This window comes from Cryptotermes secundus, unplaced genomic scaffold, assembly GCF_002891405.2.
Source record: "Cryptotermes secundus unplaced genomic scaffold, Csec_1.0 scaffold28, whole genome shotgun sequence".
Lineage (NCBI taxonomy): Eukaryota > Metazoa > Arthropoda > Insecta > Blattodea > Kalotermitidae > Cryptotermes > Cryptotermes secundus.
In genome coordinates this window covers 327,356-348,734 of record NW_019736391.1, presented here as the reverse complement: position 1 = coordinate 348,734, position 21,379 = coordinate 327,356, and the positions used below count along the sequence as shown (strand labels likewise).

The window sequence follows — 21,379 nt, the reverse complement described above, 5'->3', positions numbered from 1 at the left end:
CGATATCCCAACTACAGACTTTAAACTTCAGAGAGTCACAATGGGAAGAGTAATTTATTTCTCGGTGACAAACAGGTTGTAATATGTTGAAGTAAGTGGGGAATGTATTGGCACTTATTTCGCTGTTGCAGTGACGGGTGTAGTTGAGGGTGTGGAGGGAGTCGGCTGGCACGGAGAGGGGCTGGATGCTGCTGCGTATGATACTAGTGGTGGTGGTGGTGCAAATTCAGCAGGAGCCCACACTGAGTGGGGCTGCGAGCGCTCTCTGAACGGGCGTCGCTACCGACTATTCAAACAAGCGGAGATATTTTCAGTAACTGAGTAGCGAGGTTCGACTCCAGACGTGTCCATCCGAGAACTAGAGGACTTTCTTTGGCTTCAATTTAATGGTTTATTTTTAATAAAAGGAAAAGGGAAAAGACGCACAAAGGGGTAGGGAGACTAGAATTAATTTTATAAATGTGACTGTAGCTGGCAGAAAGAGAAAGTGGGGGGAGAGACGATTTTTAGGATCATTGGTGTTAAGAGTCCGAGAAGAAAAACAGAATTAGCGAAAGTAGTGGTGGGTGTAAAGGGGAGGAGTTTTTTTTCTTCAGAAATAGGGCGGTGTTGTGTTGGGAGATCTGTCTTTTGTTTGTTGTTTTTTTATATTCCTCTCCCCCCTCTTTCCTGTCTACCATTGCTGTAAAGTATATTAGGAAAAGTGTCCCCGAGGCTTGGGCCTGGGGTCAATGGTTGAGGGTATGAGGCAAACAAGACAGGGGCTTACGACACCCGAAGACCATCGTTCGACAGAGGCTTCCAGTTCTTCCTTCTGGTTCCTGCCGGGAGGTGGATGTTGTTCCTGTTTTTGTATTCCGATCAGGAGACAACAGCAGCAGCAACACCATTACCATCACCAACAACAGCAGCAACAACAACAACAACGCCACCCTTCGCCAGCATTGTCCCTGGCAACTACGTCTCCGAGTAACACTGCAGCTACCAGCATGGTCCAGATGTTTTACTACGAGAACCGTGGCAAGTGTTGCAAGAAACTGCTGAGATACAACGGGTACCCCAGCAAGGTGAGAAGCATGAAGGCTCGACACGTGCTCTCTGCTATGTATAGCTTGCTGCATGCCGCTTCGGTCTCGCCTGCCTCCAGAACACACCATTCACAGAGTGAGCTGCGTAGGCGAATAATGTTTCGTTTCATGATGATTACACGATTTCAGTAAAAGTGGGGAGAAAATTAGGTTGAGAATGATAGTGTAATTGTGATTAGAACAGAGGTTTTACATGACAGAATTAGATAGGTATCATTTTCGTTTATCAAAACGAATATTCATAATTTTGTCTGTGAATATCCCTGTTTTCTTTTCATAACAACGAATTCAACATTGAAATTTGCAGATTTAAATTAAAATTAAGTGGTATTAATTAACTTTACTTATAATTGCACGTCGCACAGTTAATTTTTAGTACAATACAACCTGTTATATTGTTGTTCACTGTTTATAAAATGCCCAGAGAACCAGCTACAGCAAACGTTAAGCTGTTGATGTTATAAGGAGATTTTAGTGAATTTTATTTACTCATTTTTCCTAATTATCTTAAAAATTCCATATATAAAACGGTGTGACATAAAAATAATTTTGCATTACTAGTCTTAAACTTGAAACGTTGATAAAAATGTATTCTAATGGGCTATACAGGGACAACGCTTGCATTATTCGTGTACAAAATTACCTAATTATAACTTAAATTTTTTATACAAATTATCCTTACATTCTACCTGTAAGAAAATACAGTTGTATTTGAGCCACATCCTCATTGCGTATTAATTACAAAACAAAACATGCAGTATTTATCGTGTTTAGGCCTACACCCTAAGTGATTTACATGTGTAATTTTATTTTCCAAATTGCAGCGTCTTGTTGAGTATGTTGGCTTGCTTAATTTTTTATAATTTGTGCTGCTACTCTTAATTTCTTTCTGTGTTTCATTTTATCACTGGTTCCATGAAAAGTTAATTAAAAAATTACATTATACGTGTATTAAATAAAGTAAAGTTTTACTACTTGCTTCCATTGGTTAAAGTAATGAAACCCATCAGAAATCACTCATGAAATATACATTATCAGTACTACCTGAAGCATGTAAATATATTAGCTGGAATAGGTTCATTATTAAATTCTATTAATCACATGACGTTAAGAGACGCTTTTCCGTCTATATTGTCACGTATTTCAGCGACGAAGACGAGGGTTTGTAGTGGTGAATAGGTTTATTGGTTCATCACTAGTCGTAACTACAATTAGTTCTTACACTCTCAAGATTACTGTAACCAGCACATGTAATGTCACACACTAATTATTTTTTTAATACGCTTAGTGGGGGGTAGAGTCCAACTGAGTCCACTCGGCACGGTGGCCACTTCTGGATTGTTGTCCCAGCACCAGATGATAGGTGAAGTTGATTGTGGAGCAATTGGTGGAATGAGGATTGGCAGGGGAAACCGAAGTATTTGGAGAAAACCTGCCCCAGCGCCACTTTGTCCTCCACAAATCCCACTTGACCACACCCTGGATCGAATCCGGTCCGCCGCGGTGGGCAGCCAGCGACTAACCGCTTGAGCTATGGCGCGGCCTTAACGTCACACGCTAAGTGTTCTACTTCTTCTTCTGGCCACACTGCTGTTCCCTTGGAACTTCGCAATTCAAGTGAGGTCAACTCCCATTGCTGTATTCTCTCGTATCTTCTCAGCATGGACCACACACAGAAAATATTGTTCTATTGTTGCGTAAAGCAGACCACACAGGAAACAAGTCACGTTATGACTATTTCCCCAGTCCATTGTTGCGCTGATTGTTACTGACCTTACCGCGCCGTTGCCTATCTATACACGTTACAATATTTTTAACGTCTTGAGGTCTCCAAAATTAACATGGTTTTTGCTGTAACAGTCATAATACGAATAAATCATTATGAACTGATTCTACCATATCACAACACTTCATCACTGAACTATTTACATTATCCTTTTGCTCCTCGCTGACAATCAGTACGCAGTTGCTTATTGGCCTGTTACGGCCTTAAAAACATGCCGCGTTCTCAGTTTCATTTAGCGGAAGTTTTCGTGTCGACAGCAATATATAGACAAACTTAAATCAGATGATCAAGAGTTTAACACTTGTAACGGCTCAGAAAAGTTGCAATCCTCGACCAAAAATCGAGCCCAAAATGAACTACGAATTAATGGTCATTCAACCCTGACCGACACAGCTTAGCCGGTATAAAAATTAAATAGTTTAGTAAGAAAATTGTATTGTTCTCGTTTATCTTTCAACTCGGCACAGCTTTGCTAATGCAAAACCAGGGTTCAATACTGGGTGAAATGTATCTATATATCTGGTCTGAAAAACCGAGAACATTCAAAAGTTATCGTTTACAATTAAAAATTTCTTTTAATTTCCCGGAATTTCCTGGAATCTTGATGTACTCCGATGTATAGCTGCAACCCCTGTGTCTTACTCTTTTCTTTAAAAATAAAGCATTAAATTGGAGAATTATGGCGAAGTGATTCGTAAAGATTTGTAACTTCCGGTTTACATGTCTGCCGTATTTGCCGGTTTTAAAGCTAGGATACGTAGCTCCCTGTCCAAGTTGGGGTTTATTGTAATCCTCTGAAATATGTTACATTTCCTGAAGCTTTAACAAGCTCTGCTATAAACAGATGTTGTTCTCCTTTGTGCCTTGCTCTCGCCTTTCCCTATTGTTCGTGCTTTTCAATTACTACGCTGACATTAAATCTGTGACAATGTTTACGAATTTCTAAGTTATACCTTTGTCTGTGACAATAACGTTGGAAAATAACCTCATTTATAAAGGCGGAAGTATCAAGAAAATTATTCTTAGCCACCACTAAAACCTTTGCACTGCTTGGTACAGAATTAACTTCTAAACCAAGAATCGTTGAACTCATTTAGTAGACCACAACGAACGGGAAACCGTTCCTTCAAAAGTCTCTACTTATGAAGAAGTTGCAACATAGGAAAATGTAGACATACTTACACGGCTCCAAGCGGGAAACTTGATAACTGACAAGTTTGTCGTTTCCTCTTCTTGACGACTATTAATATATACTGGTCTTCTCTGCTTTCAACCATCATCTGAAGGCAATTCTTGCAATTCGATTTTCCCGAGGATCGCTATTAAGAAATGCATGTGTGTCTTTAAGTTTTTCACCAATCCTGCTTTTGTACTTTCAGTATTGTCTTCTTTGTGTAGTACAGATTAGGCTCTTGGCATGTTTGAGTCAAAATAAATTCTTCAAGTTTCTAAATGAAATTCCGAAGATGATCTTTTCCATTTCTCAGAGAAAGCAAGAGTGAAATGAGTTTACTAGAGTTAAATTTACAAGAGATTATCTTGGAAGATCCCGGAGACATTAAACAAATCATAACCGCAGATCTCTCCTAATCTCAAGGACTCTATTTCTTTTGAGACTTCACACTGTCGGATTTTAACAGGAGTGTCTTCATCAATGGTAGCCAGCAGGGCTTCGACTTAAGCCTCCACATATCATCTGTGGTCACAGTCGCAAAAGTCATGCGCTCTAAACTGTTTTTCTAAGCAGTCTGTAATTACGTTGGCTTTATTGATTGGTTTAAATTAGGGCCTAAGAGACCATGAAGCCGGTCACGGTAGCCGGGCTGTCTAAGGCATGCGCTGTATTCGCTCGCTCGGAAGCCGGGATCGTGGGTTTGAATCCCACTCAGGGCATGGATGTTTGTGTGCGTTTTTCTGTGTTTGTCTACAGGTAGAGGCCTTGCGACGAGCTGATCACTCGCCCAAGGGGTCCTACCGTATGTGTAAGATCTAGAAAAACCGAAGTGAACGGATTTCATGGAGGTAGGCCTAGGCCCGCTGGGGCTGTAGTGCCAAGGAAAAAAAAAGACCATGAAGTGCAGTTGTGTTCCATCTCTTTCTAGGAGGAACTTCTCAACAGGCCATACTCTTTGAGGTGTAGTTTCGCAGTTTGCCAAGTTTCTTTCCTGGCTTCAGCATGGACCGAATAGAAAATACAGTCCTGTTTCTTTCGCCAGCGTTTCCTAGCAATGTCTCATTTGTTTATCTAGCCGTTTTCACACAACGGATAGTGTTTAGGTAACCATATCACAATATTTAGGTTTTCACGGTAGTGAAACTGTAATGTTTTTCGTTATGAGACCTGATATGAATTCCTCTCAACCTACCAGTCTACATTATATCCAAGGAAAAAAAAAAGTTAGTGATTTTATTCCACAAGTGAACTATACCGGCCGAGCGAACGCCGCTTATCGGCGAAGTTAGTGCCAACGTTGGCGGATAGAGGGTGTCACGTGGTCAGCGCAAAGAATCCCAACGGCCGATAATTTTGGTTTTCTAGACCGGAATATCCAAGAAGATCACAATGTAAATAGTAAAATTACTTTCTGGAGATACGTCCTTCCTTCAGCATTCTGGAAGATTGTGTTTTCAAATTTCGGAAAAATCTTTCGCCTGATATCAACACAGCTCCCGTGCTATATCAACTCGACATCGTACCTAATTTTCTTGCATTTCGTTTCTTGGAGGAGTGTGAGAAACAAACCCGTTCCTCAGTGCGAATAAAGCAGGACACTTCGCGAAGAAGGAGAAATACTCGTTACACCACGGATACCCACGATGGCTGGTGGACCAAGAGGCAACAAAACAGTTTTACAGCCTGCTAAGCATTATTTTTTGCTGCTGTGTGATAAATAAGAGCGCCTGTCCCTCTTCCATCATTAATCATTACAGGAAGCCTGTTCTAGATTGCAGCTGTCTGGGAAATATGTATTGGTATTTCCCACATCAAGACTCTATTCTATCAACGTTTCCTGTGCGCGAAGCACTAGATCTTCTATACCTGTTGATATTAATTTACTCTTACGCGGGTTTCAATTTTAATATTTTTGTGATATTTAATATAATTTGTATTAATTAATTAATTAGAAGAGCATGATTTTATTTAGCGTTTATACTTCTTTGATAATAGTAATATTATTGTCATCATGCTAGTTATCGTAATAAAAGAATATCGTAAATATATATAGTTTGAAGTGATTAATTGAACTAAAAAATAACAACATATTGTATATAAAATAATATATTATGCATACTTAGATAATAATCAAAGGAAGCAATTATGATTTTTGTAAGAGATTATTACAACAAAGAGACTTAGAGTATATCAGTGTAGCTGTCGTCCATTTGTAATAATTGTGCACTGAAGCTGTGTATGTGTAAGTGTTCCTGAATACTTAATAAGGGGCCCTTCTTGAAATTTGTTGTATACCCGTTGTTTTCTCCATTGTGTCTATGTCTAAGCAGTCCCTCGAATATACCAGCATCACCGATATACTTAAAAAACAGGACACCATCGATTATTTCAGATTCCCCGAAGATTTGTTTATCATATATATTAAAGACACTACCTGTACTGAGAACAATTTAACACAATTGAACTCCATACATATAATATCCTATTTACTATCGAGAAAGAAATACAAAACAAATTAAATTACCTAGACTTAAACATTGATGTTTTGAAAATGTGGCACAGTTCAGATATTTGGGAACGATAACAGATCGAAACCTGATTCAGGAGGAAATTAAGAGGAGATTGAACTCGGGTAATACTTGCTAGGATTCAGTCCAGAATCTTCTTATCTGTTGTCCAAAAACATAAAAATTAGAATATACAAAACTATAATTTTGCTTGTGGTTCTGTATGGGTGTGAAACTTGGTCTCTGACAGTAAGGGAGGAACATAGACTGAGGGTGTTTGAGAATGACAGGAGAGGTGGAGAAATCTGCATATTGAGGAGCTTCATAACTTGTACTCTTCTCCAAGTATAATTAGAATGATCATGTCAAGTAGGATGAGGTGGGCAGGTCATGTAGCACGAATGGGAGAGACGAAGAATGCGTATAGGATAATTGTGGGAAAGCCAGAAGGAAAGAGGCCATAAGGAAGACCAAGGCGTAGGTGGGTGGACAATATTAGAATGAATCTTAGATAGATAGGATGGTATGGACTGAATTGATCTGGCTCAGGATAGGGACCAGTGGAAAGCTCTTGTGAACACGGTACTGAATCTTCGGGTTTCATAAAATACTGGGAAATTCTTGAGTAGCTGCAGAATTGGCAGCTCCTCCAGAAGGGCTCAACTCCATGAGTAAGTAAGTAAGACTTAACCATTATTTTTATTGCTATAGGGTGGGACTAAGTCCCTTATACTGCGACCACTTCTGATTGTGGAGCAATTGGTGGAATGAAGATTGGCAGGGGAAACCGAAGTACTCGGAGAAAACCTGCCCCAGCGCCACTTTTTCCACCACAAATCCCACTTGACCAGACCCCTGCTCGAACGCGACTAATCGCTTGAGCTATGGCGCGGCCCGACTTAACCATTACAAATTTACACAGCACACCAGCTATTGTAATCCTATGTAAGAACTTTTACATGACAAGGCATGGCGAGTTCCGTAACGAAATTAGATGCATTTTACTGTTTATAAACGCCTGATGATGGTCAAAAATGACCGAAACATGTAGCAAATTATAAGATCTTAATAAACTGGCTGATTTTATCGGCATTAGACTCTATCCATTATTTACTGGAAATGTAGAATTGTTATGATCGACGGACAAATCTTCTACCTTACGTGTCATGATGATTAATTAATTACGTGTACTTAAAGCCCAGGGATACATTTACTTTCAGTTTAAATACAGTAAGGGAAGGAATTGTTACGAACAAGACTCTACACTTTAGGCCCCCATGGTCTCTCTCAATCCATAAATGATTTTCCCTGGAATAACTTCATGGTTGGATTAAAATAGCGGTTTGATTATTTAACGTTCTGTTAACTCTAGAGTCAGTACAGTGCAGCGTTGAATGAAATTTTGGGCTACAATTTTTCAAGATTGTTGTTCAGGACAGTGGTCATAAAATCTTGAACATTCAGAAAGAATGAAACAAAATTAAACTAATGTAATGAATTATTTAAATAATGAGAGAGTTGAATATTAATAGCATGCAATAATCTATCGCTTTGTCGGTCACGGTAGCCCAGCGGTCTTAGGCGTGTACTGTTTTGGCTCGCTCGTAAACCGGCATCGTGGGTTCTAATCCAGTACAAGGCATGTATATTTGGTGTGTGTACGCGTTTACTCTGTGTTTGTGTTGTCATGTGTTTAGGTACAGGCCTTGCGATGAGCTGACCACCCGTCTAAGGAGTCCTACCTTCTGTAAAAGTGATCGTGAAAATGAGAAATCAGCCCTATGCTCCAATGTGAGAGCGAGAGGAGAAAGAAAATCTATCGGTTGGGCTATAGTACCGGTATTTAATTCCCGGAGTGAGAGTTTTCAATTGTTTTCCACCATGACAACCATAACTACCCTGGGAACCTGAAAACTTCATCTTCAAGGATTCATGGATTAAAGCTTGAAGCTCACTGGTAACATCCACTTAGAGTGAGTGCAGCTTTACTCCAAAGATCCGCGTTCACCTGAGAGTGGCGTGTTGCTTGGTCACTCCAGCAACGTATCCTCTACGTCTTTCAGAATTATTTATTATAATGAAGCATTTAGAACTGCGTTTCTTAACTTTTACTGCTGAATGTCGTGACAGCACTTAATTGTGTTTCTTTTCTGTTTTTAATTGCAACACATGAAATTGAAACGCATCACGAAACTTTAGAATAGAAATACACACAGAGTAGCATACAAAATGAACGAAACCAGGAAAGAGACAACACCTTTGACGGTATTTTTTATTAAATTACACTTTGGCAAGACATGCAAATGAGGACTGTCCTTTCTGTGTGTAGTATCTTGTTTGTAATATTTAGGGTTGTGGATTGGCATTGTGCGTCATGACTGATGAAATTACATGGATTACTGAACCCATGAGTACACAAGCACATGGCTCAAAGCACAGAAAGGGAGACACTCACCAGGGGGAGAATCTCTCATGCGGGTCAGTATTGCATACAGTGGGACATGAGTGTTAGAAAGGGAAATCCCTCCTTGTTATCTTACTTGCACGATTAGAGATCAACATGGCTTCCTTATCATGTATAAGGCTTAGATTTTATTATTTTCAAAAGAGTTATAATTTCACTTTCCTTTCATTAAGCTTCTATCTGGTAAGTTTGGTGATTCAATTATGGATTTTTGTGGGGTTTTGGCGTTATCTATCGAAAACTTTTATCTTAGTTTCGTACCACCCCCCTAATGGTGCTCTGAGATTTGATATCTTTTTACGGCCGGTGTTCCAGGACTTTCATACGCTTCGCTGTTGTTTGGAGTTCCTTCTCTTCTTCCTTGAGTTTAGCGTCTGTACTCTACTTCTGTTGTAGGGTGTGCAAAAAGTCATGCCTGTTATGGCGTTCTTTGGCTAATTCTTAACAAACTGAAGCGTTGCAGAGGCGTCACGGTTTCTAGATAAGCACCACAACTGGACCGAATTTTAACATTTTGGTACAATATTCAGTAGATACACTGTTCAAGCCTCTGTCGGGTTACCTGACATTTTATTGATGTTACTCCCTGTTTTTTTCTCGTTTTTTCCAGGTATATGTGTTTAAACATGTCATATCACCGTATCTGTGCTCCATTCAGTTTCATCTTTACTCCAATTTATAGTCCAGTATCCCCGCAATTAAAACAGCGTTGTCATATCACCGGAAAATACATCAGCAAACACAGCCATTCAACCACATTTTGAACCATTTTTTATTCTCAAAAGGATCTGTCTAAAATTCGCTCTTGCTCGTCCTGCAGGCTACTGTAGCGGTCGGTACCGAAAAGATTTTTATTTTGGAAGTTCTTGGTTGAATCTCGGGCGGAACATCGGCTTACATGACTGAGAGTCTCGTGTTTTTTCACAGACCCTCCAGGCAAATATCAGGACGGTATCTCGTTTACTTCATGAGATCTTCTTTCTCAATCCTCTCAAATTCATTATTGACCTATTGTCCTATCCCTCGATACTACACACGTGCTCTGATATACCGGAAGTGCCTCAAAACACACCACAGATAATGTTTAGATTATTTCCCCAAACAACACGTTTCCATCAAGTTGCAAATTAATACATATTTCGTCATGACCACAGTATCGCACGGTAGCGCAGTTAGTTGAGGCACTATGCTACAAGCCGGAAGCTCGCGAGTTCGATTCCTGATGAAGTCTTCGGAATTTTTTACTTAATCCTTCCAGCCGCATTCTGGCCCTGGGGTCGGCTCAGCCCCTAACAGAAATGAGTACCAGGAATCTTCCTGGAGGTAAATCGTGGCCATCACTTAAGGGTTACAACCTCACCGCCATCTGTGAGCTGACTGTCTAGAAAATGTGGGACCCTCAACGTCTCACAACCCTATGGGCCTCCACGGCCTGTTGCAGGGATAGCTTTACCTTTTTATTTCCCCATACATTCTGCACTTGAGGTCCGTGTGACCTCTTTGAGTTCATCAGCCTGAGCAATAGGAGAAGAACAGCACACAGTGTCGTCATAATATTGTAATTGTTCCGCTAGAAGGTTTCTTTAAGCAGCAAGCTAACATTACGGAAAATCTTTGGTATGACTGTCAGTGTCGTTAGTTGCATATCTGGAGCAAAAGAGGCAAAGATATCATCCCCACTTAGAATTCGTTCACAATATTCTGCTCCAAGATATGGCTTTCATGTAGTTTGAAATATTTGGCAGCTGCCCTAGCCTCAGGCTTGGAGGCGTGGTGTCAGAAACACACAAACACGCACACACGCACGCACTCTCGATGTATCGGTTCGTTCCGATGAACATTCGAGCATAGATGGTTCCTGACAATGGTATTTCCCACAGGCTATGGTTGCCTTGGAAACTGATATTACGTCACGACTTCTGAGTTACATGGGAAGCTAAGTATGGGACTAAATATATTCTAGCTTCTCACCCTGCAGCGGTCTTGCAGCTTCTTCAGTGAAACAAGAGTTTTAACAGGGCGCCCATGTAATAGTTTCAGGACTTTCAAAGAGCTCTTCTATATCGTTCGTAAATGAATAGTATTTGAACTTTGGAAATGTTGAAGACCAATTTCGTGTGTGTTCTGAAGTTTATAACTTTTCTGCCCTTAACTATTTAGGAAGCTGTGTTCTATGCAGCAGTTTGGGTTATTTATTTGCCTCCAAGTTACAAGGTAGCCGAGCAACATGTATTCTGCTCAAATTGGCTTAAAGAATTAAATGAGGTAAAAGGAAACATCAGACGTATAGAAGTTATTTACTGCTTTTAATTCTTTCTGTGAAAAAAAAGGCCAAAACGGAAGTTAACGTTAAAAGATACTTAGAAATAACATATGTTTCTAATTGTATATTATAATGAAAAATATAATAAAATGAATTGCCGTAACAAATCATTACTATGCAGCAGAAATTTGACTATGAGAATTATTTCAGTAATTATTACAAATTCAAAATGTCTGCTTGTACAGTACGAATAGATAGAAGTGTTCTTATAGACTTCACAGTGTTCCCAATTCTCAAATGGATTTTGTTTTAGAATATTACACAGATATCTGATTGAGCAAGGCGTGTACATGAACACAACGTACTTACCATAATAATATCTGTTACTTAGTTCTATTTTGGCCGCGCCATAGCTCAAGCGGTTAGTCGCTGACTTCCCACAGCGGCGGCCCAGGTTCGATGCCGGGTTTGGTCAAGTGGGATTTGTGGTGGACAAAGTGGCGCTGGGGCAGGTTTTCTCCGAGTACTTCGGTTTCCCCTGCCAACCTTCATTCCGCCAATTGCTCCACAGTCACCCTCACCTATCATCTGGGGCTGGTACAATAGGCCAGAATTGGGCGCAGTACAAGGGACTTAGTCCCACCCCACTAGCAATAAAAAATTTGTTTTAATTTTGTTATATTTAACGAAGTAAATGAACAATGAATTCAGTCCATATTGTAGGACCTGTATACACGGAACGAAAGTAAGGCTACTAACAGTTAGGGGGAAGACACAGTGAAACAGGCATATGTGTGACCTGAAGCAACACAATTGGAGCCTACAGATACGCAACACAAATGCTGCTGCAAAACCAGTCCAAACATATTGTTAACTGGATAAAGAATGGTAGCCCCCAAACAGAAATATTGAAGTTTTAATTGTGTTTAATGAATTTAGTAATTTTTAATTGGGAGATAACACATTTACATGTGATATGTGAAGTTGCTTATACTACGCACTGAAACAATTGTAGCAAAGAAGAACAGCTGGCGAAACCGTGTACGGCCGAAACATGTAGTGAGGATGAGAGAGAAGTTAAAAACGGGTTGCAATGTGGACGGAAGGAAATGTGTGAATGAAGAGCAAAATAAGAATTTTAATTTTAAGATATCAGCTCATAATTACTGTCCGTTTCATTGCAGTTTTCTGCTCGCTTCATTCTTCGACTTGAACACGGAGGAGGCAGGTTCCTACGAAACGTCGATTGTTTTTCTGCGACTGCATCGCCTCGTTATTCCACAGAATATACAACTTTCAAAATTTTTAAATTTGAAGACTAGACCAAAGAAAACGACACGAAAATCTTCATTCTGCCTCTCCCAAAAATAAACAAAATCGATCAAGTGACCTGGCGTGTAGAGCTTACAGAGAAGCAGGCAGATGGATAGACTTCCACTTCAATCATTCTGCGAGTTATTCAATATATGTTTCCTAAAATTGTATTGAACATACTAATTTTTTATTTATTTGCCTAGTTATTTAAGTTACATATTCGTATTTGCCGTAATATGTTTACAGTTGTACTTAAGTAAAATTATAAACGTATAAATTTGTCATTGTCAGTCGACATTTCATAACGTCGACCTAACGAACTTGAAGTCAAGCTTCTGCTCAATCTAGACCTGCATATCAGATGGAGTTGACTGGTCAGATTCGTCCTCTGGTAGGTTAAAATCTGCAGAAATATCTTCTGAAATCATCTGTGTGTCTGAGTCTGAGTATCTGAGGTATTACCGTTCTGGCAAACACGCCAAAGAATTTCCAGCCCCTACCATTCGTGTGGCATCTAGTATTTTGTTTCATGTTTTCATGTAAGAGCAAAATTTAATTTTACATGAAGTTCTCACAGCCGTGATTATGAAGAGTGTTGTCTTCTGAGATATTCGACCGCGTAGTCGTGAAAATCCACCGACATTTCGGAGGAACATATTGCCTCAATCCTCAGGTTGAAAAGTAAAGAATGCAAGCGACCAAGAAGAAGAGGGCAGCCGTTAATGACACTAATGAATCCAGTCACTTCCTCAAACACGTCTGGTCAAGAAATCTATGAGACGCGAAGGACAATTATGTTCACATGAGCTTTTCACTTGCCAGATGCATCCAATCATATCCACATAACATATTTATATAAAATTTTCTCTGTGTTTGCTGTAGTACAGTTATATTGGGAGTGTGTAATTCAGTGACACTTGGATAGGTCACGCTTTGTAAATACATGTAGACTACTGAAGAGATTGTGTGAGGTTTGTAAATTGTCTAAACCCGTAACAGTGTTATTAGTAATTGTAGTTACGATTTGTAGGTTGTTAAATAAACCAATTAACAATCTGAACGGCGTCTTCAGATACAAGACACGTTACAATATTATTCACCCATCTGTGTCTATAACCCACAAGGGCTTCGGACATTCGGACAGAAATGTGGTATAGAGTTCTCATACCTCTACTTAATACTATATGCAATTTCGTCTTATCTTCATTCACAAAATGTTAATAATATTTAGAGGACTGTACAAGTTATACTCCTTGTGTTGCAGTTCCTAATTCTCCTGTTAAATTAATCATTGTTACTACGGAATATTCTCCTCAGCACTTTGTTCTCAAACACGGCCAGTATGTTCTCCTCAAAGAATATGAGACCAATATTAGATTCAATTTTACCGACCACACAACATACCTTTACTACTATCACACTACATGTTTCGACCTCAAGAGGTGATCCTAAGGTGTACGAAAACAGCTGTATAATTACACGCAATCACATTCGTCTTCTCACTTATTCGATCCTGTATCTTATTCAGGCTCACGCTTAATAATATATCAAGCTCTGTCATAAAACACAAGTTAAAATTGTTCTAAATGTCAAAAGTTAAAATTTAAATTCAAAATTTTAAAAAATTTAAAGTTGTGAATCGAATTTCAATTCAATCACTAGTTATGCTTTCACTTTCACTTGTATTCAGTCACTTCCTGCTTGCGTTCATCACTGTGTCAAGTTCACTATAACTAGTTTAATTATATTATTGATTAAACTTTCATGAATTAAATTTCAATTTTATTATAGATTGCACGTTTTCACTTTTGGAGGTCTTGCTGTTCTACTGCGTCTTCTGAAGTTGTGGATCTGTTACGGTCCATGTCGTGAGAAGACGAATGTGATTGCGTGTAATTATACAGCTGTGTTCGTACACCTGAGGATGATCTCTTGAGGTCGAAACATATAGTGTAATATTAATAAAAATATGTTGGGTGGTCGGTAAAATTGACTCTAATATTGATTAAATACACAACAGGATGCAAGAAACAATTAAAATTAAAAATATGAGACCAAGTTTGACAGACAAATAAAAGAAACAAAGCAAGGAAAGTAGACTGAATACTTGACAGTTTTGAGCAATTCATTTGTGTCAAATAAGAGCAATAGTCCTGTGAACGACCCCTCAGAAGGCATGTGAATATTTGGCATGTACTCCGTGCTCCAAATTTGGAGGTACAATTTTACCAATAAAATACTTCGAGTTGTAAGCTAATACGAATATCATACAAAGCAAAAGAAGCTGTCTCTTGTTACAGAGGTTCGAGCTTTGAAATTTAAGCAGCAGTCAGGCCCCACCTGAGCAGTGCGTTGCGTCTGAAGTTGTGACGGAAGGAACCAAACATGTAGAAATCCCAAGTGATTTATAACCTTCACTTTTTATTGATTTAGAACAAAAAAAAACATATCCTCCATATAAACGGCCCCTTGAATTCACTTTGAACTGTTCTCCCTTGTTTAAACTCGGTCCTTTCTAACCCTCTTGTAGACTCGTCACCCTAGTGCCACTTAGGGTTCAACCCTCAGGAATCCCCTAGGGTTGAAACATGTTGAATTTTTTTAGTTGTATATTGCTTAGCGCTTGTATGTAATTTTTTAAGATTTCTTCCTCTTTTCGTCGCTGCTTTCCCCTTTTGGATCACGCCTACACTTACATCATCTGCCCCATATTTTCACATAGATTTCATCACTTCGCTTTGTTTCGGATCTACTTTCTTCGAGGTGAATTTTACGCAAGCAAATTGGAAGTGGAACAGGGGCCCTTTTACTTTCTGTTGTGGTTCTTTGTCTCCCGTTTTGAGGGAAGAGCAAAGATTGAGTAATTTTGTAGTTTTCTAAATTACCACGCTATGTAATCTGATAAGTGGGTACCAATATTTCCAAGATCCCTACTGTCTCTACCCTGAAGATTGAGACTTAATGTTCCTTCGAAACTTTGGCATTCATATGCTATAATATATAACACTGTAATATAGAAAAATACAATATGAATCTTAATAACCGTGAAAATCCAAAATCTTAAATACTGAGGCTTCTTGAAAATGTGATATTGAGGGAAATACATGATGGAAGAAGACACAGAATAACGGAGAAAATTTCAAGATAACAAGATCCGTAAATGGTACATTCAACCAAACATTATTCGTTATAAAACACGAAAACTGAGAGAGGCCGGACCTAAAACACACGTGGAAGAGATGACAAATGTATAAAAAAAAAATTTGTCTGAAAAATTGGAGACGTTTGCGGATATCTAAGAGTTTTGTACAGTATTACATGTAAATGGATGTTACAGAAAGAAAATCAAGGTTCTGAGTATATGCAGGCTTAGTCCACTCTTGCTGTGGGCCTGAGTTGGAACCAAGCAGTTTGGATTAGCCAGACTCGTCTCTTCCTCTCAGTAATCCAGAAAATTAATCTGGACAGCTTGAGTCATTGTGCATTGTCTGTCCATGACACGCGCAGGAATGAACGCGAAAATCTCCCTTAGCCTCGATGTCATTGTTAAACTACATTAGCTCGGAGGCAGAGTGGAGATTTCTCAAGATCTCACCTTCAGATCTCTGTTGTGTCCAGGATGTGAAAAGGTTTCTAGAACTTGAGGTTGATCATTCCTGGCCTTTTTACATTGACTTTGATTAATTAAATGATAAATAAATTTATGTTCTTTTATCGTTATATAAATAAAAAAAAATATTTCTATATGAATTAAACTTTATTGTGAACCTATAATACAGTATTCAATTTTCTTGGTCACGTAATTTATGTGTTATGTGAAAATGTATGGATTCCGGCACTGCCAAGGAGTATGGTATTCTGATGCTTATGAAAAGTCATACATTTTAGTTCGGGCACAGAAAACCAGACATGCGTACAAATCTAGAAAAACCCAGACCAGAAAGTCGTAATTTTGCCTAGAAATGAGAACTACTCAAGGATAATTATGAAGTACGAGTAGTTACCTCAACCAGATTTCTCAGTGAGTGTCTGAACGCCATGTATCAGTCCGCACCGGCGAAAACTCGAGATTTTAATTTCCGACGTACGAAGGTGCAAGCCATCTAGAATCTTCTTACTTTTCCTCAACTATTTCAAGAGTTCGAACGTGATCGTCTGACGCTACGGATACTGGTTCACGAATATATAGAAATACAAAGTTCTTATTTAAAGTTAAAAAAATGCAAACTCTCCTGTAACAGGCCGTGGAGGCCAGTGGGGCTGTGAGTCGTCGAGACTCCCACATTTTCTAGACAGTCGGCTCACAGATGGCGGTAAGGTTGTCAACCTTACGCATCGGCCGCCCTTTACCGCCCAGGAAGATTCCTGGTACTCATTTCTGTTAGAGATTGAGTCGACCCTAAGGCCATAGTGCGGCTGGAAGGATTATATGAGTTGAAAATCCAATTGCCTCATCGGGAATCGAACTTGCGACCATTCTTCTTGTAGCATAGTGCATCAGTCAACTACGCTACCACTTAACTTTGTTCAATTTGTATTAATAATTTGCTGAAAATGCCATAATACTAATTCAGCGAGATTTATTATCAATTTAAAAATAAGAAAATGTATTTATAAGTAAATTTACTTACATGTAATTAAACAATGTGTTGTATGTTGTGGTAACGCAAAAGCAGAATATTATAAGTGAATTTGGTAAATTCCGAAATCCTTAGTCCTGAGTCTCATGCATACCAACCCAGCTAGTTTCCCGTACCTACATCCGTACTTCTCTCCGTTAGTTAATTCTGTAAGGAAAATTTTCAGAGGTGGCCCCTAAATTATCAGATAGAACGAATTCATCCCGCATAATGAACATTCCTTTCCGAATGCAGAAAGAATTTTAGCAGGGGTAGTACCATTCTGCCCAAACCGAAAACACTGAAACGGGTTGGAAGAATGGCTGTCAGACTGTTTGGCATACAAAACACAACAACACTCATTGTGCTTCGCTTTAATAGTCAGGTGAAATTCATCATGTCTGGAATAAGTAAACGTACCCTCGTCCTCAACCTCGTCTAAAGCAGAGGTCAAGTATGGTGGAACTATAATTCCACTCTTCCATACGTCTTAATGACATGAACTTGTCTTCACTCTTTCGGTCGCTGGGATCGTGGGTTCGAATCCCACTCAAGGCATGGATGTCTGTGTTGTCGTGTGTTTAGATGGGGGCCTTGCGACCCACTGATCACTCGTCCAAGGAGTCCTACCGTCTGTGAAAAATTATGTCTTTTTTTTTGCACTACAGCCCCAGTGGGACTAGGCCTACCTCCATGAACTTCTCTGTTCACTTCGGTTTTTCTAGATCTTACACATTCGGTAGGACTCCTTGGGCGGGTGATCAGCTCGTCGCAAGGCCTCTACCTGTACACAAACACAGAAAAACGCACACACACAAATCAAACATCCATGCCCTGAGTGGGATTCGAACCCACGATCCCGGTTTCCAAGCGAGCGAAGACAGTACATGCCTTAGACCGCTCGGCTACCGTGACCGTCGTTAAAAATGATTACGGAACTGAATAAGAGGTCTGGGTCTTGAATGAGCTGGGAGAGCCATTGTGAAAAAAAGTCGCAATGGCGTGATGCTTAATTAATTAAGGTCAGCAATGCCATTATTATGGCCTTACACCCTCCATCTCCGGGGGGCTAAAACTTGTTTTGATCGCATTTGCTCAGATTTTCAAATAATTCCCAGGAAGTGGATAAAAATGTTCCTAGATAATGTTCGGTTCTGTGTCCGAGATTCGAATGGGTGACCCTCGAAAGCAAGTTACGAGAGCTACAGCTGATATCAATCAGTCGGAAATGCAGGAAAAAATGAATGATGAGATCTCCCCTTAAACATTTTGCCAGCTTAAAAATTTCACCCCGCACTTCGATTCCCATCTCACACTAAATTTAGAACATTTCCGACATATTTGCTTGGCATCGGCTATTAGGAACTCCTCCATAGTTTTCTGTAGTGCCTTGAAATAAAACATAATCACTTTCCTCTGTAACAGGGGTGGAAAAAGTGCTTATTATTTTCAGGTATTTAACCTACAACTGGGAAGATTATGGGGAGGATCGTTGGGCCCAATTCAAATTCGATTAGATGCATATCTCCTAACATCCTGAGTACCCAAATCAGGATAAAGGATATTTTCTATAAATTAATTATTTAATTGACTTCATTGTGCTTCCCTTGAGGAGTATGTAACCAATGAAACTTCCCAGCTCTCATGGAACGCGAATGTTCATTACCATCGCCACAAGAACTGCCCACCCCTTTATATCCTGCAACAGAATAATTCAATCAACAAGCCATATCTCTTTTATTAAAGTCCATTTCAACATCTTCCCCTCCTGTCTACGACTAGTTTTCCTTTCAGATTTTCAGCGTTTCTTTAGGAATGCAGTGTTTATCGAACTGTGGTCTGCGGACCAATGGTGGTCCGTAATATTTTTTGGGGAGGGGTGGGGGTGGACAGTGGAACAATTTAATCAAATGTCACAAATTTAAAATGTATAATTAAACACCATTGCCAAAACTTTAATCTCAGCCATAATTTTTCTCCTGGTAGCAGAAAATGTGCCTCTACGTGCTCTTTACGGCTAAGGGGAATGTCGAAGGGGTCCGCGTGTGGGCCGATTACGCGTGTAGTGGGTAGCAGTTGCCGAAAATTTGGGGAGTAGTGCACTAGCATGTCGGTTTTTATATTCATTCCATGATAATAATGAAAAATTATGTAACAATTTTTTGAACTACAAAATTCTTTTCTAAAGGTTTCCAACAACTTCGAAATACCTCATTTATCTCCAGATTAAAAATAATTGCCGATCCCTGTTATGAGCTCCTCTCAGTGAGCATGGCTTTAGGTCTAGTTATCATGTGCAATACTTACGGAGGAAACGAGAACCGAATTATGAGACGTAGTTCTAGCTGGTGATGTAATTACGGTAGTTTATTTATGTTCAAGACAATATTACCTTAAAATTATATTTCCTCTGGTTATAAAATCACATTTTCAATCTTTTATTTCCGGAATCTACCATAATTTACCTTTATCAAATCCGTAAAACTATTTTGTAGAACGTAGCCTTTCTGCAGTTGAAAATCTTTTATGCCCAGTCCCTTTATGAGTATGAAATATAATTAATCAGAACTCTCTTCCATACTTCCTATAGGTATATAATAATACGCTTTCAAGAGAAAGAGAGAGTGTGAGCGTAAGAGAACGTTAGACAGAAGATCTAAAGGATCTTTCAGGTATGAAATTGGCCTGCTCTCCTGCCTTTGTCCTGCCGTCACAAAGCTCTGGTGGCTGCGATTGGATCTGTGTTCTTCTGCTGCTTGAGATAGCAAATCCCGATGATCAATACACAAGACGTTATAACGGCGGACTCTTGTAATAACAGCTTCATTATGAAGTGCCATGGACCGTGTTTGCTGTGCTTCAGTGGTTCTTGAACTTTTATTACTGGGAAGGGGAGGAGCGTAGGAGGGGGGTGATGTGTTGTTCTAGATCTTCCGGTGGGGGGACGAGGAAAGTGCTGAATTCCTTCAATATTCGTAAAACGTGTAAATATTGGTACCGTGTTACACGTAAGCTATATGTTTGCATTTATGAGGAAAACTTTATATAATATCTCATCTCTTGTAACAGCCTTTTAATATTTTTCGATTTAAAATTTTTCTTTTATCTTCTCTTATCTGTGTGTCTATCTCTCTATCTGTCTTGTCCTCAGCATCCTGTTCTCAGTTTTTTTCCCCCTTCGCACTCCAGTGGGCCTAGGCCTACCTCCATGAACTCCGTTCACTTCGGTTTCTCTAGATCTTACACATTCGGTAGGACTCCTTGGGCGAGTGATCAGCTCATCGCAAGGCCTCTACCTGTACACAAACACAGAAAAACGCACACAAACATCCATGCCCTGAGTGGGATTCACACCCACGATCCCGGCTTCCTAGCGAGCGAAGACAGTGCAAGCTTTAGACCGCTCGGCTACCGTGACCGGCTCCTGTTCTCAGTTACACTTCATTTATTTTCTTCCTCTAGGGACAGTTCAATTTTTTACACTCATATAAACAAAAAGTAATATTTGCAACTGTGCATAGACAGACAGGTACACAGGTACACGGGTAGACGGACGGATATATACGTAGACAGAGAGATAAAGAGACAGACAGATAGATAGATAGATAGGTAGGTAGATAGATCATCAATTAATCACGTAAAAGTTAATTAATCAACTCAGCTCTCTCGCCATCGCACAACCTGCATTAACAAACTTTTTTCTCTTTCGATATACTTAAAATGAACATATAGCATGCATTCATACTTTTGCTGTTAAAATTTCATATGCACCAGGGCTATGTTTAGGTCTAATATAAATATAATTTCGTAAATCTAAGCAAACTTTTAGACCTAATAGGCAAATTTTCATAAGCTTATACGCTCTGTTGAATACGTATCAGATAGAAATTAAAAAAAAAAAATAAATAAAATATTACATCCTCTTCTAACAGGCTATGGTTGTACATGTGTCTCCACGAAAGGGAGGCGCCCGCAACATCTTTCTTCCTTTCATTTCTCTCTTCTCCGTATTCCTTTGAACACTAAAAGCATATGTAGCACAGTTCGGTGGATTTATTTACGTTCTAAGAACAGAAATCACAATTCCTTTTGTGAAACTCCAATAAAACCGGTCATAGTGATCTTCGAAACGGTGTCTCTATGTTTACACTCCACCACTATGGT

The 21,379-nt window shown here is 39.4% G+C and overlaps 1 protein-coding gene across 1 annotated transcript in view; it reads left to right on the top strand.

Annotated features, from left to right (window-relative positions):
* Positions 1-246: 246 nt before the first annotated feature.
* Positions 247-21,379, top strand: part of LOC111869739 — a 217,657-nt gene continuing 196,524 nt past the window's right edge. Inside the window, exon 1 of the mRNA XM_033753545.1 lies at positions 247-1,067. Within this exon, the coding sequence (XP_033609436.1) occupies positions 732-1,067 (336 nt within the window). The 5' untranslated portion in view covers positions 247-731. The remainder of the gene's footprint in view (positions 1,068-21,379) is intronic.